We start from the raw sequence: 19,862 nt of genomic DNA on the forward strand, positions 1-19,862 counted from the left end.
AAAAGTGAGAGGAGAGAATCATGTCTAATTTTAAAAGCCATTTGAGAAAAACAACAGTCCATGCTTTGAAGTCTAAACCCAACTCCTTCGAAAAACACACCATTATCCAAATACTGCAATAATAAAATCCATCTCCACTTTTTAAAGTGGTCCAGCTTTACTGACATCTCTAAGATGACTACAACATTTCTCATACTCTCCTGAAGGTAAGAATCACCTAAGCTGTTTGGTAAAAGTACAGATCTGGATGGTCCCACAGAGATTAAGGTCACATCCTATTCAGACCCTTGACCTGTGATCAATGATTCTACCTGTTCAAGGACTGAATGAATTTAAAATAGAGTTGTTTTATAATTATAAAGTACAAACGTATGAACTGTGCATATGTAAAAATAACTTCTTAATAGACCTTTTGCAGATGGGATTTTTTTTTTTTAACAAATCATAGCTGTGTACATTAATGTGACATGGGGCACCATACCCTGGTTTCATAGACCGTTTGACACATTTTCATCACAATGGTTAACATAGCCTTCCTGGCATCTTCTTAGTTATTGTGCTAAGACATTTACATTCCACATTTACTAAGTTTCACATATACCCTTGTAAGATGCACCGCAGGTGTAATCCCACCAATCTCCCTCCCGCTGCCCACCTTCCCACTCCCTCCCCTCCCTTTTCCCCTTCCCCTATTCTTAGGTTGTAACTGGGTTATAGCTTTCATGTGAAAGCCATAAATTAGTTTCATAGTAGGGCTGAGTACATTGGATACTTTTTCTTCCATTCTTGAGATACTTTACTAAGAATATGTTCCAGCTCGATCCATGTAAACATGAAAGAGGTAAAGTCTCCTTCTTTCTTTAAGGCTGCATAATATTCCATGGTGTACATATACCACAGTTTATTAATCCATTCGTGGATCGATGGGCACTTGGGCTTTTTCTATGAATTAGCAATTATGAATTGGGCTGCAATAAGCATTCTGGTACAAATATCTTTGTTATAATGTAATTTTTGGTCTTCTGGGTATATACCTAGTAGAGGAATTATAGGATTAAATGGCAGATCTATTTTCAGATCTCTAAGTGTTCTCCAAACATCTTTCCAAAAGGAATGTATTAATTTGCATTCCCAACAGCAGTGTAGAAGTGTTCCCTTTTCTCCACATCCACGCCAACATCTCTGGTCTTGGGATTTTGTGATATAGGCTAATCTTACTGGAGTTAGGTGATATCTCAAAGTAGTTTTGATTTGCATTTCTCTGATTAAAGACGATAAGCATTTTTTCATATGTCTGTAGGCTGTGCACCTGTCTTCTTCAGAGAAGTTTCTCTTCAAGTCCCTTGCCCAGCCTGCGATGGTATCACTTGTTATTTTCTTGTTTATACGTTTGAGTTCTCTGTGGATTCTGGTTATTAAACCTTTGTCAGAGACATAACCTGCAAATATCTTCTCCCATTCTGAGGGCTGTTTGCTTGCTTTACTTACTGTGTTCTTGGCTGTGCAGAAGCTTTTAAGCTTGATCAGGTCCCAGTAGTGTATTTTTGAAGCTGCTTCAATTGCCCAGGGGGTCCTCCTCATAAAATACTCACCCAGACCAATTTCTTCAAGGGTATTCCCTGCACTCTCTTCTAGTATTTTTATAGTTTCATGTCTTAAGTTTAAATCTTTAATCCAGTGAGAGTCTATCTTAATGGTGAAAGGCGTGTGTCCAGTTTAATGGTGAAAGGTGTGGGTCCAGTTTCAGTCTTCTACAGGTTGCCAGCCAGTTCACCCAGCACCATTTGTTACATAGGGAATCTTTTCCCCACTGAATGTTTTTAATTGGCTTGTCAAAGATCAAATAACGGTAAGTAGCTGGATTCATTTCTTGGCCCACTGAATGTTTTTAATTGGCTTGTCAATGATCAAATAACGGTAAGTAGCTGGATTCATCTCTTGGTTCTCGAAAAAGAACATTTTAACAATGTAACCATTCTTTAGTCAATATTAAACTACAAAATGTAATAATGTACAGAGAAAGCGAAGAGTGAACTAACTCCCCAAGTATTGTTCTAAAGCCAGAAGAAATAATAAAAGTCAAGTCACAGGAAGGCCGAAAAATAAAAGAGAATGAGAATTATTACATATGTGTACTAGAACACATTAAATCATTTTAAATCACATTTAAATCATTCTCTATTAAAAAAATAGCATGTTGGATTTCAGAGAAGACATCAGGAAGCAGTGTTTTTTTTTTTTTTTGTTTCTTTTTAAGGATTTTTTTGTTGTTGTTATCTGCTGTCAAGAGTAAGGAATGTCATTTGCTTTTATCATTGGTATTTGGGGTTAATTTTAAAGTGTTCTTTTACTATGGTCCCATTGCTACCACCTCAATATTCTGAGAATAAAATACATAAGGTAGCTGTTTTTCTGTTTTTTTTCTTTTTTTGAGACAAAAGTCTCACTGTGTTGCCCCCAGCTAGTAGCAGTGCCCTGGTGTCAGCCTACCTCAAAGCTGCCTAAAACTCCTGGATTCAAGCAATCCCGCCTCAGCTTCCACCCAGCTGGGACTACACGTGCCAGCCATCACACCCTGCTAATTTTTCTATTTTTAGTAGAGAGACAAGGTCTTACTCTGTTTAGGTTGGTCTTGACTCCTGAGTTCAGGCAATTCTCCTACCTTAGCCTCCCAGAGTGCTAGGACTACAGGCATGAGCCACCATACCCGGCCGAGGTAGCTGATTTTTTTCTAATAGATTTTTGTACTATAACGTTAAATTCAGCTATAATTAAAATGCTTAATTATTAATAAAAATTAGAAAATTTTCAGGAAAAGATTGAATGTTTTCTAGTAAAAATATGTGTCTGGGCCAGGCATGGTGGCTCATGCTTATAATCTCAGCACTTTGGGAAGTTGGGGTGGGAAGATCACTTAAGGCTGCAGTTTGATACCAGTCTGAGCAACACAACAAGACTCAGTCTCTTCAAAAAATAGAAAATATAGCTGGGTGTGGTGGCAGGCACCTGTAGTCCCAGATACTTGGGAGGTTGAGGCAGAAAGATTGCTTGAGCCAAGAGTTTGAGGTTGCTGTGAGCTGTGATGATGCCATTACATTCTAACCATGTCTCAAAACAAAACAAAAAAAGGCATGCATTCAGGAATTGTAATAGCATTACTAACTACAGTAACTAGAGAAGACATCACGGAGCACTGTGTGCCAAGCGTAGACCCAAGCCCTCCAGAAATATTAGCTCCACTGACAGAAGGCAGCATTTTAAAAACTACCAGCAGTAACATCCTTAGTCAGCATGTTATATCCACAGGGAGTGAGTTCCTGCATCCTAGAAGGGAGGAAACGCCTCATGTCATCCTTCTCTTGAGATCCTCTTGAACCCAAATTCCTGGTTTTCTGAGAAAACGTTTTTTTTTTCTTTTTTGCAGTTTTTTGGCCAGGGCTGGGTTTGAACCCACCACCTCCTGCATATGGGGCCAGCACCCTACCTCTTTAAGCCACAGGCACCACCCTGAGAAAACTTCTTTTTAAGATTATGAAGCTATTGAAGGTCCTTTGAGTCCCTTGAATGAACCTTCAGCACATGCTGCTGCAGAAGGCAGGCATCAGCCAGACACAGGTCAGCTGTGTGTGAGGGTGCCAGCCAGAGGCACATCTGGACCTGCTGCAGGGCAAGAGACCCAGCAGAACCAGGGCCCTGAGGTCTCCCTCTCCTTCTGTGTGTTCATATGCTGCCCTCTCTCCAAGTCACAGCTGCACCAGCTCCTGAGCTACGCATACACACTGCATGCAAACGTGGGACACCAGCTACACGGACACAGACGAGACATACTAACCTAGTGTGGTCACCCTTTCTTTTTCTCTGCTGCACATTAGAAGAATAAGACTTGCCTTGGGCCACATATTAAATACACAAACACAAACGTTCACTAGCAAAAAAGAAAAAGAAAAAAAGTCGCTACATTTCCTGATATCTGACGCTACAGATAAGCAAAAAAAAAATCCTGGCAACATCAGCCTGGCAGGCCACCCATGGGGCTACAGGCTGGAAACCCCTGAACTGGTGCATTCTCAGTTACCTAGCCCTCGGGATGACTGAAACAGTCCCCACCCACCACTCCTTCATTCAAAGGCCTCTCAGAGGACACAGGGAAGAACACTGCTGACACTGCAGAGTCCACACCTTCCTGCTTCCCAGCTGCCTTCCTCCCAAGCTTAATCTCTGTGGCTGCTTCTAAGCTCCATCACCTCTTTTCTCTTGTCTCAGATTTCTCAAAGTTTTTCTTTCCCCCACATTTTCCCATGCTTCTCACTTTCACATGAAAAGATAGGGCTTAGGCTCGGTGCCAATAGCACAGTAGTTATGGGGCCAGCCACGTACATCAAAGGTGGCGGGTTCGAACCCAGCCCAGGCCAAATAAACAACTGCAACAATAAAATATCTGGGCATTGTGGTGGGCACATGTAGTCCCACCTACTTGGGAGGCTGAGGCAAGAGAATGGCTTAAGTCCAAGAGTTGGAGGTTGCTGTGAGCTGTGATGCCACAGCAGTCTACCGAGGGCAACACAGTGAGACTCTGTCCAAAAAAAAAAAGAAAGAAAGAAAGAAAAGACAGGGCTTAGGATCCCTGGAGCCCAGGAATTTGAGGTTGCAGTGAGCAACCTCATAAGGACACCACTGCCCTAGGCAACAGAGCAAGACCCTGTCAAAAAAGACAAAGAAAAAAAAAAAAAAACCCAAGCCTTTTACAGGCATCACAGGCCAGTCAGATGGCAGCCACTTGCCACACATCCCTTAGGCGTTCAACTCTCCCCAAACTATTTTTATAATTTACTGCTCAACATTGTTCTTTGAAGCTAGAAGTGCTTTTTGGCATTATTCTGGAAGCCAGAAGAGAGAAGAGGGCTGATTTCTAGATAATCTAACCTACAGGAGATTAGAAATTCATTTAAATCTGCCATTGTAGACAATGGTATAAATTCAAAAAATTTAAAATAGCATAATACCACCATCACTGATTCCTTGTTGGCAAATCAATTTTATATTCATTTAATTTATTTTAATTCAAGATGTGGATACAATCACTTAATGTTAATAAAATGATCCAAAATTAGCTGCCAATTCACTACATTACAAATCACTTCACAGTCAAATCCCTCCCTAGTACTTACTGTGGCGTGATAGTTTCTATACATGGGCATTTTTAGGATCTTTGTCAAGTAATCTTCCAGTTGTTTCTGTAATGCAAATATTTTAGAGAATGGTTAACATGGTCAATGTATTAAAAAAACTTAAATAGTAATAATAATAATGAGATCATCATTTCATCTTCATTTCTATAAGTTTTTTAATTATCGATAGATATGGTCACTAGGAAAGGAATCCTGAACAGTCTTAAGGTGTGATTTCCATAGTTCTCTAGTAGTTATTTAAATCTCTTCTTGATATTTAACTTTGCACCTGGTTGGGTCTGCTAAGAACTGCTAACAAGCCTGGAGCTTTATATTCTTTTAATCCTCCATCCGTTAGAGCTGGATTTGCCCATACCAGGTAGTTTTAAAGCATTTGTTGATTTTGTAAAAATCTTATACTTTTTTCTATTCTAACATTAAATTTACTGGCAGGTACACTATAATTTTATAAACAGCTTTTCAGGAAAAAAGGGAAGGATTAAAGGTACAAAATTTTCTAGTAAAATGTATCGACTATTAAATATGTTAAAGAAGAGGGGAGGAATACAGGGCTGGGGCTGCAAAGCAACAAAAGTCATCATGCCGACCATGTCAGTGCCCCTTTGCTGAATCACTGCTATAACAGCCATACTCATTCTCAGCACAACACAGATCCCTGGACACAGTGGCCCAAACTGTATCATTTCATATGTACAGATATTATGCAAAATATTTCTTCCAACCCCCTGAAAAGACTTTGAAAAAAGATGACAGCCACGGAGAACATGTCAAACATGCCCTCTGGAGCATGAAAGTTTCAGATTACAAAATAGAGATGACAGAAATTAACAAATTCTTAATTTCCTAGCATAAAAACAAACAAACAAACAAACAAAAACCTTTTCCACCCAACCTAGCTCCTGTCACTGAAGCAGAGCAGGCAGATGTGTGTCCCCCACCCCATCCTGCCTTCTGTCTTGGTACTATGTCCCCCCACCCACCCCACCCCTGTGCCTTCTGTCCTGGTGCTGTGTTCCCCCCACCCCCTCCTGCCTTCTGTCCTGGTCCTCTGTCCCCCCCACCCCCTCATGCCTTCTGTCTTGGTGCTATGTCCCCCACATGACTGCCCGTGCCCGGTCTAGGAATGGGATTTTACATATATCCAACACAAAACCCTAAAAATACCAAGCAAATATATGGAAATGCATGTTTTAAAGAAAGATCTCGACACCCATAACATGAGTTCAGACTTTGACTACAACAAGCCCAGAAAGCTTTCAGCAAGGAAGCAGCTTCTTCATAAACTAAGTTCTCACAAAGAACACTCTTCCTCTCCTAGAGAAATGCCATCTCTCACTGGCTTGGGGAATAAAGGGATGCCTAACAAGTTCTAGGAAAGCTAAACAGCCTGGTGCCTGAGCAGTACGAAGAAGTGGCAGCTGGACCCCCTTCACTGCTGACAGAAGACGTGGCTTCCCAGAGCTGCAAAGTCACTTTACAGAAGAGCAGGGAGAGCACTTACCCTCCTACCAAAGAACTGTTCTTCCCTGATCCTGTTTTCAGATGAACGAGGCAAACTGGGCATCTCCCGGGGCTCCTCCCCCTTAACATTCTGTCTTCTGAATGTGTGCCTAAAACAAACATATTAGAATATTCCTTGAATATGATTCTTGTAATATCTTTCATGATATGCCTTGTATTTAATTAAAAATACTCGCCAACAATGGACTAGACTATAATATGAATGAAACACACTATCACAATAACACTATGTTAATTCTGAAATGGTTACCTTCTGGTGGGAAGGGGAATTCGAATAAAGGCTTTGTACTTAAGCAGCTCTCTGTGAAATTCTTGAAAGTGCTTAAATTTTCTCTTAACTTGCCATGTAAATTCCCCATGTGTTAATTCAATGGTGTAAAGATTGATACTTGGTACCTACAGTGATAAATAAAAAACAGTGGACATTTTAGATTACCACAAAAATTCCAAAGCTCTCAATGAACAACAGTTAAATCAGCAACATAGAAGTATATTTAAGTCCAGCTTACTCATTTTATGTAAGTACTGAAGCAATTTTTTTCAAAAACACCTGATTACAGAAATATCCTTTTAAATGCTCACCTGATAAATTACATAAGACAAACTTTGAATCACATCAGACAAATCACTACAAAGCCTATCCCTCCAAAATACTCCCCCCACCCACCCACATACCTGAAACTAGAAACCAGGCCAAGGAGACAGTGAGTGAAGACCCTAATTAGCCTTCAGGGTCCAGTCCACAAACACAAGGAGTGAACAGGCAATTGTTGGGGATCACAGAGCAGAAGGAAGTAAGGGATGCTGGGAACACCATGTTGGCCCTTTTTGTCCTCCACAAACAGCATGCCATGCCTCCTCCCTTCCATGTCTCTACTTTCGTACCATTTCAAGGTCCTGTCTTGCCCTACACCAGCCCCTGACCTGAGGCACTGGGCAGTGTGCGTGTGCAGAGCACACTTGCGTAATGTAATGCTGCATGTTGCAATCAAATCCTCATAGTGCATGCCTAAACAATATACCACTACTTATTATTATTAAATTCTCCATAATAAACCTAGCAGGTAAGCACTATTATACTCATTATTCAGATAAGGAAGCTGAGAACCAGAGGGGTTAAGTAACTTGCTCAAGATCACAAAGCAAAGACAAGAATTAAACCACGCTGTCCTGTTCTAGAGCTCATGCATTTAACCGCATGCCTTTCTACCTCTCCATCTAAAACCTGGACGGCAAAATAAGAAGACAGAGGTCACTTTAAAGACCTTTCTGGCTGAGTTGTGCTCAGTGGTGTATGGTCAGCACAACTCTTAGAAAAAGCTGAAAGCTTTTTCTGAGCAGTGCCCACTAAGGTGGGTGTGACTAGGAGTCAGTGCCTGCACGGGGAGGGCAGGACAGAGCCCCATACAAAGCCATCAGGAAAACAGGGCCACATAAGCCACCCTCCACAGGGCAAGGTGGCAAAGAGGAAAGGAAGGCACGAGGTTATTAACCACACTTCCCCTGAGGCAGCAGCCACCAGTGGCCTCATTTGGCCAGGCTGGAGCCTAACCTAAAGGGACAAAGGCTACCCCCCTGCAGTAACATTCCCACCTCCAGACCTGACAAGTACGAAATCCAGGCAGGGGTAGAGCAAAGGTAGCTACCCAACAGCTCCTCCTATTGCAGTCCATGGCAAAGGGCACGGCTGTGCTTGTTAGAGAGTTTACTCCAAAGCCCTTTCAGTGTTCAGTGGAAAAAATATTTGGATGAGGACTAAAGGCTGGGGCCCCAGGAACAAGTGAGAGAGGCGGAGCATGCCAGCAGTTCTCTCAGGCAATGGTGCCGCCCAAGACAGTAGCCTGGCTTTTTTTTTTTTTTTTTTTTCTATTAGGAGCCAGGTAACACTAACTTTTTTTGCTAAATAAGAGTTAGGAAAGCTTAACTGTCCCTTGACTTGTACCTACCATTCCAGGCAGGATAAGCATGCCTAAGAGTCCACATGGAACAGAAAATCAGCAAGAGAGAGGATTAGGAGAGGCACTTTGCAACTTATTAAACTGAAATTGCCTTAAATGTCTTTAAAAGGAAAGAGTATTATGTAGGATGGAAGAAGAGGAGTCTGAGAATAAAGATTAAATGGGAAAGAAGCAAGGCCTGGGAGGTGATAAGGACTTAGAAGTGACAGAGAAACAAACAAACAAACAAATGAAACCCGAGAAGGGAACACGGCAATATACAATCCATAAACCCTGACAAAAGCGGAGGCCGCAGACTCAGACCCTTGTCGTGGATGTGAAGCGCTCCACTTCCAGAACTTGTGCTTTTATTGGACAGCCGGAGAGATACGTCTGTATGTTAGGTTCCTTAAATCCCTGGGTGTTATAAACAGCAGAGAAAGGGATATACTCTGAAAAATAAGTAAGCAAAGTTATTACAACATGTAATATTAGCATAACTTGCCTTTAACAGGCATTTTGAGAGACTGTAGGACAAGTGGGGCTCTTATGAAACTACCTCACCCCAGTGTTATGATATGGTATCTGTAAGGAAAGCCCATCATTTCCTGGTTATTTCAAATTTGTGCTCTGCCAGCCAGCCCTGATAAACTGTTTTCTTCCTCCTCAGATCACCAGTCTTTACCTTCCTGTGTCCTGGGGTCTCCAGGAGATGCATCATATTCCACCTCTTCGCCCTCAAGGTGGAGCTCCCGCGAGTCCAGGCTTTCTATCAGGTCACTCATGTCAGCAGCGATTCTGCGCAGTGCAGAGGTGTTGACCTTTGGCTCGTTTCTCAGTGACATGTTAGCTTCGGATAGAGTAAAAGCAGAGGGGCTGGAAAAGAAGAAAAGGGTTACAAAGCCTTTTTATTTTGGTCAAATAAAACACAATTTGAATATAGGCTTAGAAGCAGCAGACAGAAGCAAGTGAACTAGCTCTGGGTGAGCCTCAGTTATCCCAAACAACCTCTTAGACGGGGCCTTGCTCTGTTACCCAGGCTGTAGTGCAGTGGTGCTGCAGCTCACAGCAACCTCAAATTCCTGGGGTCAAGGCGTTTTCCTGCTTCAGCTTCCCAAGTAACAGGGACTACACCCAGCAGTGTGCCACAACACCCAGCTAGATTTTCTCCTTTTTGTAGAGATGGGGTCTCACTCTTACTCAGGCTGGTCTCAATCTCTTGAGCTCAAGAGATCCTCCTGCCTTAGCCTCCAAGAGTGCTGGGATTACAGCCTCAGTGCACAGCCAAAACAAATCTTTTAACTGATGTTCCTATTTAACATTTATAGTACTGCCCAGCTTATAAATGAAAATAGAATAAAGCACTTAATTGCAAACAAGAAAGAAAAGAAATACCATAGGAAATAAATGACAACATTTCTCTCATCCAATTTTATTAACTTGTGTAAATGAGGAGAGATTTAAGGGTGGTTGGTTTAGGAATGGTTATTCACAGAAGGAAATTGATTCTTAGCTATAATAAATACAGATAAAGACAAAATACCACATAAAATAAGCAACTCTAAATATTTCCTAAAGAAAATTTAGGATATTTCACATATCTCAATATGCAGATTTAGAAATATGTTAATATTTCTATATTAATAACCTTTCTATATTTCCTCTGTAGGTGGTATTCCAAGCAAAGTGCATGTTACCTCTTTGGAAAATGAGAGCTCAGCCATGACTACACATGAGGTATAATGATATACATGTCTTCAAAGGAAATGATTAATATGCCTGTTCTGAAAGATACCTGAGATGCTAGAATTATACTACTCTCTAATTCTTTTTTAAAGAAATTGGTTTTATTTCATTCTGACATCTAATAACATAAGTCAATCCATTTCCCATGTAAAATACCAACATTTAAGCTTTGAGTTTGATGAAAAGTCTATATTGCCTGATGTAGAAATAATCTCGCCATTACAACTAGGGCTTAAAACCAAAGGACTCTCTACCAGTAACTCTCTGGCACTTGTTGATGTGTAACTGTGAATCACACCTATCTACTGAGCATCTGCCAGATGTGAGATGCAATGAATGAAAGTACAAAGACAGATAAGCTGCATAACCCCAAACTCACTCCTGTTTTCTTCCAAAACCTTGAGCTTCCTGAGAATGGACATTCTGAGGGAAAACACTTAGCTGAGTCTCTCCCACAGGTGCTATCAAAAGGCTGTGTGGCTGTGAGGGAAACGTTGGGTCTCAGGCAAACCTGGCAGCCCTTACGGTATCACAACATGTCTTTAAAACCCACAATGCTCTCTCTGGTAAATGAAGACTTTGTTTGAAAATTCAAAGATGGGAGTGAAGGAGGTGGTCCTGGTTAGCCAGATGCATGTAATCAATACACCAAAGTTCCCTATTAACAGTGTGAACGATCATGTTTTTACCTCTGTGTTGGCTGTAAAAGAAGCTTAGTGCCAAATCTGTGACCTATTGTTAGCAAAATACAGGACTATCTTTGCCTGCACCTTTTCCCACTTCTAATTTGTAGTATAATCATAGTTAATGGGCACCCGTTAGCTTAGTGTGCACTGGCTGGTGGTAATCCTTTAACTATATCATCCCACTGACCATCAATAATAAACTATGGGGTGGTGCCTATGGCTCAAGGAGTAGGGCGCTGGCCTCATATACCAGAGGTGGTGGGTTCAAATCCAGCCCTGGCCAAATAATAATAATAATAATAATAATAATAATGATAATAAACTATGAAGATTGGTTGTTTCTATCTTGAATATTACAAGTGTTTGTCATCCCCTCTTTATAGATAAGGAAACTGAGGCCCAGAAAGATTAGGTAAGGTGACTAGTACTTTGGACAATTGATAGAAGGTGACACATTTATGGTGGGGTGTAGGGTCAGGTTTCTCCAACCCAAAGACCCATGTTCTCAGTCACAGGCTTTATCTTGCTGTCTATTTTTTGTAGATACATAAATGCCCTGGAATGGAGGGAAGTGTGAAGTGTGAAGTACCCTAGGACAAGACCCTTTAAGAGCTAACTCTAATGCAGAGAAATGAACTCCTCCTGCAGCCCAGTTTAAACTCCCCGGGTCTTGGTTTCCTCCTCTGTAAATTAAGGAGGTTGAGCTACTTCATCTCTAAGGTCCCTTTAACACTAAAATCCTAATTGTAAATAAAAGATGCTTAAAATTATTCAGCTTCCCCTTGTTATTTAATTACCTTAACTCTTCTTTTATCCCAAGAAATGAATTTCAATAGCTCTGCATAAGAGAAGTAGGCAGCAGAATGTTTTCTGACATGGGTAGTGGGTAATTTAATCAAGGTCCATTCAGCCTCCACGGAGGTGGTGTTGTCTCTTGTCACAATTAAAATATTTATTTCTTTCCTCTTATTCAACAAACACTTATTACATGCCAACTATGAGTCAGATTTCGCTTTATTTAAAATGTAAGGTAATGAAAAATTTAGAGGAAATGAGATAAGGAAAAACAAGTAAGAAATTACATCATATCATTGCTTTTTAATTTTTTAAAGTTTTTTTACTGATTAAACAGACTTATGGTTAACCTTGCCAACCTTCTTAGGTTAGTGAAGAAAGGCAAGGGTTACTCAAACTGACTTTCCTTTCAGACAAAGTGCTAATGTTTAAAACGCATGTTAATTCTGAGATATTGTAAGATAAATTAAGATGAATAGTTCAGGGCCAGTGTTTCAAACTTAAATAAACATCTTATTTTAGATAGTGATAAGCTTAAGGAAGAGTGAGAAAGGAAACAAAAAAAACTTCTTATCATTTATCAAGTGTTCATTATGTGCTAAACACTATTTTAGTACCACTATGTTACTTAATACTCACCATGATCCTACCTGGGAGATATGATTATTCTGAGAGATTTAGCTAAATAATTTATCCAAGATCACTTAACTTGCAGCAATGTTGAATTTATAAAACAGATGTGTCTGGCTCTAAAATCTTACACCTGGCTATAGAGGTCTGTATTTATTGATAATTATTGATTTTATTTTGATGGGCTCTTACGTTTATAGATTTAATCTTCTATACATATAAAATTTAAGTTCTGAAACAAAAAATTTAACCACCTTGGTTATCTCAAAAGGGATCATATATTTTTTAATTTATTTATTTTTATTGTTAAATCATAGCTGTGTACATTAGTGCAATCAAGGGGTACAATGTGCGGGTTTCATATACAATCTGAAATATTCTCATCAAACTGTTCAACGTGGCCTTCATGGCATTTTCTTAGTTACTGTATGTAGGCATTTGTATTCTGCGTTTAGTAAGTTTCGCCTGTACCCATTCTAAGATGCACCGTAGATGTGGCCCCACCCATTACCCTCCCTCCACCAAAACCTCCCCCCTCCCTTCCCCTTCCTTGGCCCTTGAAAGGGATCATATTAATCCCACAGTCATTACAATTATGAAAGCAACATATCTCAGTAGCTTCCCACATTTCTTCTTAGCTTTTTTAATCTTTCATAATATTATGTAAGATCATGTTAAACTTCATGGACTCACAGTGTTTACAGATTTGTTCATGCTTTTGTGAAGACTTTACCATTTAAAAACAGAAAACAATAAAGTGGTCTATCCATCTCTACCTCTCACTTGTAGCAATGGATGTTTAGTGCTAATTTTTCATACAACAATTGTATTACTGGTTTTGTTCTTGAATATCAGGCTGTAAGGTCGTTTATACTCCTACGTTATCAGACCTTCATCCATTAGTCAAGTGTTTCATATAAAATAATCTATAGTAGGGGAAGAGCAGCTGCACAGTTACAGCCTATCTTAACCAGCAATGGGAAAATGCCTTCAGTGTTTTCACTTAAGATAATTTAACTGATTTTGTTACCTCCTTATAAAATTATACTGCAAAAGCATTATCTCTTTCAGTACCAAGAAGAGATGGTACTGTGGAGAGATAAGGACAGCTGTATTTCATTTCTGTTTGCATCTGTATCCAGGAAGTAAATAAGGTTTTTTCCCTCCCTGGTTTTGATACTTGAATTAAAAATCTTTGCAGGGAACATTTAATGACCTCTAGTTATTCAGTGACGAAATCAGAGCAATCTAGAATTTTCTTCTGATCTTAATTTTCAACAAGATTAGAAAGTAGAACATCAAAGAGAAGTAGATGTTTTCCCTTCTAGATAACAAATACATAAGCAATGCCTTAGCAAAGCTGTCACTGTTTGCAGAGGAGACTGCCTCCCAGATAGCTGTGTCACCACCCAACACTGAATTAGGATATAACTCACATCATTCTCACATGAAAATCATTTCCTGGTTCTCATGATTTTCCCTAACTCTTGACCTCCTCAATGGCCTTTTAAAAACATCCAAGGGGTCTGTTTTCTGGCACAAGCTTTCTTAGTCATTTCCTTTGATCTGCCCTGAATTTAAATTTTATCCTCTTTGCTGTAGCACCAGCTTCTTTTAGTCTGTCTCAGTCCTATTTTTGAATTCAAACTCTATTTCAAGAGGCAAAGAGTGTTATGGCAAATTGACATCTATTTCAAGTATTGATGGCCAGGAAAATACTATCTGTCACTTCTTGGATACCTACGCTGAAAAGCACAGTACCCGAAATCACTTGTAATCCTCACAGTGATCTCATTTAGAGTCACATGTACGGGGACAGGGGCTTATGGAGGCTAACATAATGGTGAAGGGCAGGACGGTTCCAGGTGTGCTCTGTCCCACCTGCCTCCCCATCATCACCACTCTCACCTCTTCTCCTGTTCCCAGCAGCCACTGTGGCCTCTCAGCCTCCTCCTACCCAGGGGCAGGGCTTTGACACAGCCTCCAGGGCAGGTGGGCTCCACTGGGCTGACCAGACCATCAGGGGCACCACTCACCCTAACATCACCCTGGGAGCTGTCTGTCAAGGGCCAGGGGTAAAGTGGAGGGTACACAGGGAACCAAGTCACACAACCTGTGAGCCTAGGGTGAGTTGAGCTACCAGCATATGTGTGTCCCCTCCCCCTTGGCCTCATGACTCTGTACACACAATGATGCCACACATGCAGCCCATTGGGAAGACGCCTCATGTGACAGAGCAACAGAATGCCTTTCCTGTGAGGATGTGGGCAGCCTCACATCCTCCCCCACCTCTCACCTAGGCTGCTCTCAGGAAAGCCTACCATGCACACTTAGCCCAGCTTCCATGTGGGAACTGGGCTAGGACAGAGTTGGGACAGGATTAGCTAGGATCCTAGGAAGCAGGATCCTGCAGAAATCCCTTTTGTGTTGAAGTTAACAGGAATAACATAGAGTTAAGTTTCCTCCCAGGCCACCCTGGCCAGGCAGTGATGCAGGTGCTTTGCATGCCTTGATTCCATCTGTCCTCATAACAGAGGTATCTGGTATTCTTGTCCCCTTTTGTAGTCAAGAAAACCAAAGGCACAGACAGGTTAAGTGATCTGCTTGTGGTCTCACAACCATCTGACGAGAGTCAACTGTCGAACTGCTCAGATTTTCACTGTGACCTACCTAGGTCACTTTCGTTAGTGATCAATTTCTTCAAGGCACCTGTGGCTCAAAGGAGTGGGGAGCCGGCCCCCTATACCAGAGGTGGTGGGTTCAAACCCAGCTCTGGCCAAAAACTGCAAAAAATAAATAAATAAATAAAATAAAAACTGAAAATAAAAATATCCATTTTCTATGACTAGGACTTTATAATTCTATGAGAAAAGATCTCTAAGTGATTCCACCCAGAAGATAAGAACCCAGCCTGACTGCCAAGTCAGGTAAGGAGCTGAGCCAGTGTCTAAGGAGGTTTACCCTGTGTCTGTTGGTGACATGCTCGTCACAAACATCTGTATCTGCAGAGAAAATACAGACAGCTATTCCTAATTTCAAAGGCTATTAATAAGTTTATGAGGCAGAAGGCTCTCAGAGGGAAAATTCTTCTTTATGAAAGGTAGTTAATATTGCTACAAACTGTGATCAGACCCCTAAAATTAATACCTTTCACTGTTAAATGAATATTAAATTTCTCTATGTCCAAGAATACAATATTTATGCATTTCCTTCTTTTACTTCCCTCCAAAGCAGCAAACAGCCTCCATTGGTGTGAATTTTGGCAGTACAGAGAGTGTTTTCAGTGATAACCCACGAATTTCACCTATGTGAGGAATGAGCCTGACAGGATATGTGTAGAACCTCCTCTAAACATTCTCCAGTGTTAATTAGCTCTCAAATTTTGTCACAGCTGCTAGCAGACATAGACAATCTCAATTTTTTGCGCATCTATATAATTATAAAAACATTTGTTAAGGCAGTACATAGTAGAGGAATGATTTTAAGTGAAATTAGCTGAAATCTAATTATCTTTATGCTAAAACAAGTTATTTACATGTCTCTGAGTCTCAGTCTCCTAATGGGTAGAATGGAAGTAAAATTGACTGGCTTAAGCTTGGGCTATACTGGATGCTAAAATAATGTTAGGTGTTCCTAGGCCCCTAGCTACTCTAAAAGCCACAAATAAGACCTCTGCCTAAAGTCCACGTACTCACACCAGAACCACTTCCCTTCTGGGCACAGGTGGACCCAGGTTGGTCTGGTGTTATCTACTGTAGAAGGCACACCTGCAAACAGAATAGATCACACTAATGCATGTGTCCCCTTTTTACTGAAAACAACATAGAAATGCTAAATGAATTGGAGTCATTTTTAGAAAATGTTTACTCAAGGATAACAGCAGTGGCAGCAGAAACAAAAACAATATGATGGAAAATCTTCAGCATCAAAGAATGAAGAAACAAATCAAAGTCTGATGGGCACATTGGAGCTGCAGCTGGAGGGCCTAGAGGGCTCTGATCTTGGACAAAGGGCCTGGGATCACAGTTCTATTCCCCTGTATGACCCAGGACTATGGAAGGCAAGGGCCAGAAATGAAGCTCTGATTTTCTGTAGAAAATCTAGAGCTATGCTGTTTATTTACTTTTGTTTATTTTGAGACAGGGTCTGGCTCTGTCACCTGAGCTACAGTTTAGTGGCACCGTCATAGTTCACAGCAACCTCAAATTTCTGGGCTCCATTGATCCTCCTGCCTTAGCCTCCCAACCAGTTGGGTCTTAAAGGCCTAGATAATTTTTTTTATTTTTTATAGAGACAGGATATCATTCATGCTCAGGCTGATCTTGAACTCCCATTCTCAAGTAATCCTCTGCCTCACGAAGCGCTCGGATTACAGGCCCGAGCCACTGTGCCTGGCCTAACCCTACCTATTTAAAAGAGACTAAAAAAACCATACCCAGTTGGGCATAGTGGCTCACTCCTGTAGGGAGGGAGAATTGCTTGAGCTCAGGAGTTTGAGACTTGCCTGAACAAGAGTGAAACCCCAACTCATGAAAAAAATGGAAAAACCCAGCCAGGCACCACAGTGAGCGCCTGTGATCCCAGCGGCTTCCAGAGGCTAAGGCAGCAGGATACCCATAGACCGAGTCTGAGGTTGCAGTGAGCTACCATGCCCACTGCTCTCTGCTCAGGAGCATAGGGTGGGACTCTGTCTCAACAACAACAGCAACAACAACAAAAAAAAAAACCCAAAAGCTTTGGAAAGAAACTATACGGAACTGTGATAACTTCAAAACGAAAAACTTTATGTAAGTTATTCAAGATTACAAATTCTGGCTTTTAGCAATAGAGGTGTACCTCCTGTTCTATCAGCCATCCCATAGATAACAACTATAAATGATGGACAAAACATAAAAAAATACCTGCCTGGAGAGTAAACAAAATCAAGCAGAAACTATCTCTATCCAAAGGAAATAAATGGCATTGTTTTTGTCTAAGGGGCTGGCCCCAGACCATGCCAACTTGGGTGACTAAAACTAAGATAGACAATTTTTAGTCTTGCTGGCTTGAAAAACCAAAGAACAGACTTCACAGCAATCAAAGCTGAAAAGTGAGCTCAGAAATCCTAGAAAGAAGCGAGCCATAGTTGGGGAGCCTTAAATTCTGTCTTGGCATTGGATTGGGGTACATCACAAAGCAACTCAGCGAGCACTGCAGTGACTTAAGCAAAAACATCTGCTGCTGCACACCATGGAGAGGCAGAGGTTAGACTCTGAATCCAGGCAAGTTAAATGCCTACTAAAAAAAAAATGTGTATATGTATGTATATTCATACACACACACACACATTTTTGATGAGTACATTAGAAAATCTTATTAAGAGGGAGACAAGATGGCGGACTGAAGCCAGCTTTCAACAGAGGCTCCCGTCCAGAAGGAGAGTTACTAAATTTAGTAAGTATCCTGGTGGACTTGAGCCTCACCAAGAGAGAAGGTTGAAGAACGCACATCAACACCGCTGAGGCAAGCTGTGATCACAAGGACGCAAACAAAAGCTGAGACTTCAAGCCAGAGTAGAAGTTGCAATAGGATCGAACAGAAACCAGCTGAAAGCAAGACAGAACCACTTTGCTCCACCACACAACACAGGGCCCCAGTTTCTCAGGCCACAACACTGTACGGGCCCTCAATAGAACCACAGGGGAAAAACCAAAGGGAGTAAAATAACCATGGGGCAGAATCAGCGGAAAAACTCTGGCAACATGAATAACCAGAATAGATCAACCCCCCCAAGAAAAGATACGGCAGATGTGATTGAAGATCCCATTAATAAACAACTGGCTGAGATGTCAGAAATCGAATTCAGAATTTGGATTGCAGACAAGATTAATAAAATGGAATTAGGAATTCGAGGAGAAATTAAAAAATTGTCTCAAGAATTTAACGAATTTAAGACAAAACCACCAAAGACTTAGACACACTGAAGCAAGACACACTGAAGCACAGCCCTCAAAGATATGAAAAATACAGTAGAATCCCTCAGTAACAGAATGGAGCAAGCAGAAGAAAGGATTTCTGACATTGAAGATAAAGTCTTCGAACGCTCCCAATCTCTCAAAGAGGAAGAGAAATGGAGAGCAAAAATGGATCACTCACTCAGAGAACTCTCAGATAATTCGAAAAAAGCAACATAAGGATTATAGGAATTTCTGAGAACGATGAAGTCGCCTCCGAGGGCACAGAGGCCCTTCTGCATGAAATTATGACAGAAAATTTTCCAGACATGCCTAGAGAATCTGAAATTCAGATAGCAGACAGCTTCAGAACCCCAGCACGATTCAACCTCAATAAGTCATCCCCCAGACATATCATAATTAGCTTCACTAAAGTTAACATGAAAGAGAAGATTCTCAAAGCAGCCCAGCGAAAGAAAACTATAACGTACAAAGGTAAGAATATTAGAATAACTGCAGATCTCTCTGCTGAAACTTTTCAAGCCAGAAGAGGCTAGTCATCAACTTTTAATCTCCTAAAGCAAAAAAACTTTCAACCCAGGATCTTGTATCCAGCTAAACTGAGTTTCATCTATGATGGAGAAATAAAATACTTCAATGACATTCATATGTTGAAAAAATTTACCATAAATAAACCAGCTCTTCAGGATGTTCTCAGACCTATCCTCCACAATGACCAACCCAATCCTATTACCACAAAAGTAAACTCACTCAGAAACTTCGGATCAAACTCCAACTTCCACACTGGCGAAAGGATTAAAAATGTCCACTGGACCTTTGAAAAACTCGATACCCAAATTTCCACCAGACTTATCCTTACTCTCCATCAATGTGAATGGCTTAAACTGTCCTCTAAAGAGGCATAGGTTAGCTGACTGGATACAAAAACTCAAGCCAGATATTTGTTGCATACAAGAGTCACATCTCAACTTAAAAGACAAATACAGCCTTAGGGTGAAAGGATGGTCATCCATATTTCAGGCAAATGGTAATCAGAAAAAAGCAGGTGTTGCAATTTTATTTGCAGATACAGTAGGCTTTAAACCATCAAAAGTAAGGAAGGACAAGAATGGTCACTTCATATTTGTTAAGGGTAATACTCAATATGATGAGATCTCAATTATTAATATCTATGCACCCAACCAGAATGCACCTCAATTTATAAGAGAAACTCTAACAGACATGAGTAACTTGATTTCCTCCAGCTCCATAATCGTCGGAGATTTCAACACTCCCTTGGCAGTGTTGGATCGATCCTCCAGAAAGAAGTTGAGCAAAGAAATCTTAGATTTAAACCTAACCACCAAATATTTAGATTTAGCAGACATCTACAGAACATTTCATCCCAACAAAACTGAATACACA

The 19,862-nt window shown here is 40.8% G+C and overlaps 1 protein-coding gene and 1 long non-coding RNA gene across 7 annotated transcripts in view; one reads left to right on the top strand and one right to left on the bottom strand.

Moving 5' to 3' along the window:
* Window positions 1-11,849, top strand: part of LOC128572687 (uncharacterized) — a 45,302-nt gene extending 33,453 nt beyond the window's left edge. Inside the window, exons 2-4 of the long non-coding RNA XR_008376232.1 lie at window positions 9,318-9,460; window positions 10,317-10,384; window positions 11,623-11,849. This is a non-coding gene — a long non-coding RNA (uncharacterized LOC128572687). The remainder of the gene's footprint in view (window positions 1-9,317; window positions 9,461-10,316; window positions 10,385-11,622) is intronic.
* The window catches only part of PLD1 (phospholipase D1), a 354,936-nt gene that overhangs the window by 234,685 nt on the left and 100,389 nt on the right, over window positions 1-19,862 (bottom strand). For all 6 annotated transcript variants that reach the window (XM_053572730.1, XM_053572727.1, XM_053572729.1 and 3 more), the window contains 5 exons: window positions 9,333-9,523; window positions 8,972-9,099; window positions 6,961-7,106; window positions 6,691-6,799; window positions 5,169-5,234 (listed from right to left, as the gene is read on the bottom strand). In XM_053572730.1, coding sequence (XP_053428705.1) covers window positions 5,169-5,234; window positions 6,691-6,799; window positions 6,961-7,106; window positions 8,972-9,099; window positions 9,333-9,492 — 609 coding nt within the window. In that variant the 5' untranslated portion in view covers window positions 9,493-9,523. The remainder of the gene's footprint in view (window positions 1-5,168; window positions 5,235-6,690; window positions 6,800-6,960; window positions 7,107-8,971; window positions 9,100-9,332; window positions 9,524-19,862) is intronic.

This window comes from Nycticebus coucang, chromosome 20 (genome assembly GCF_027406575.1).
Source record: "Nycticebus coucang isolate mNycCou1 chromosome 20, mNycCou1.pri, whole genome shotgun sequence".
NCBI lineage: Eukaryota > Metazoa > Chordata > Mammalia > Primates > Lorisidae > Nycticebus > Nycticebus coucang.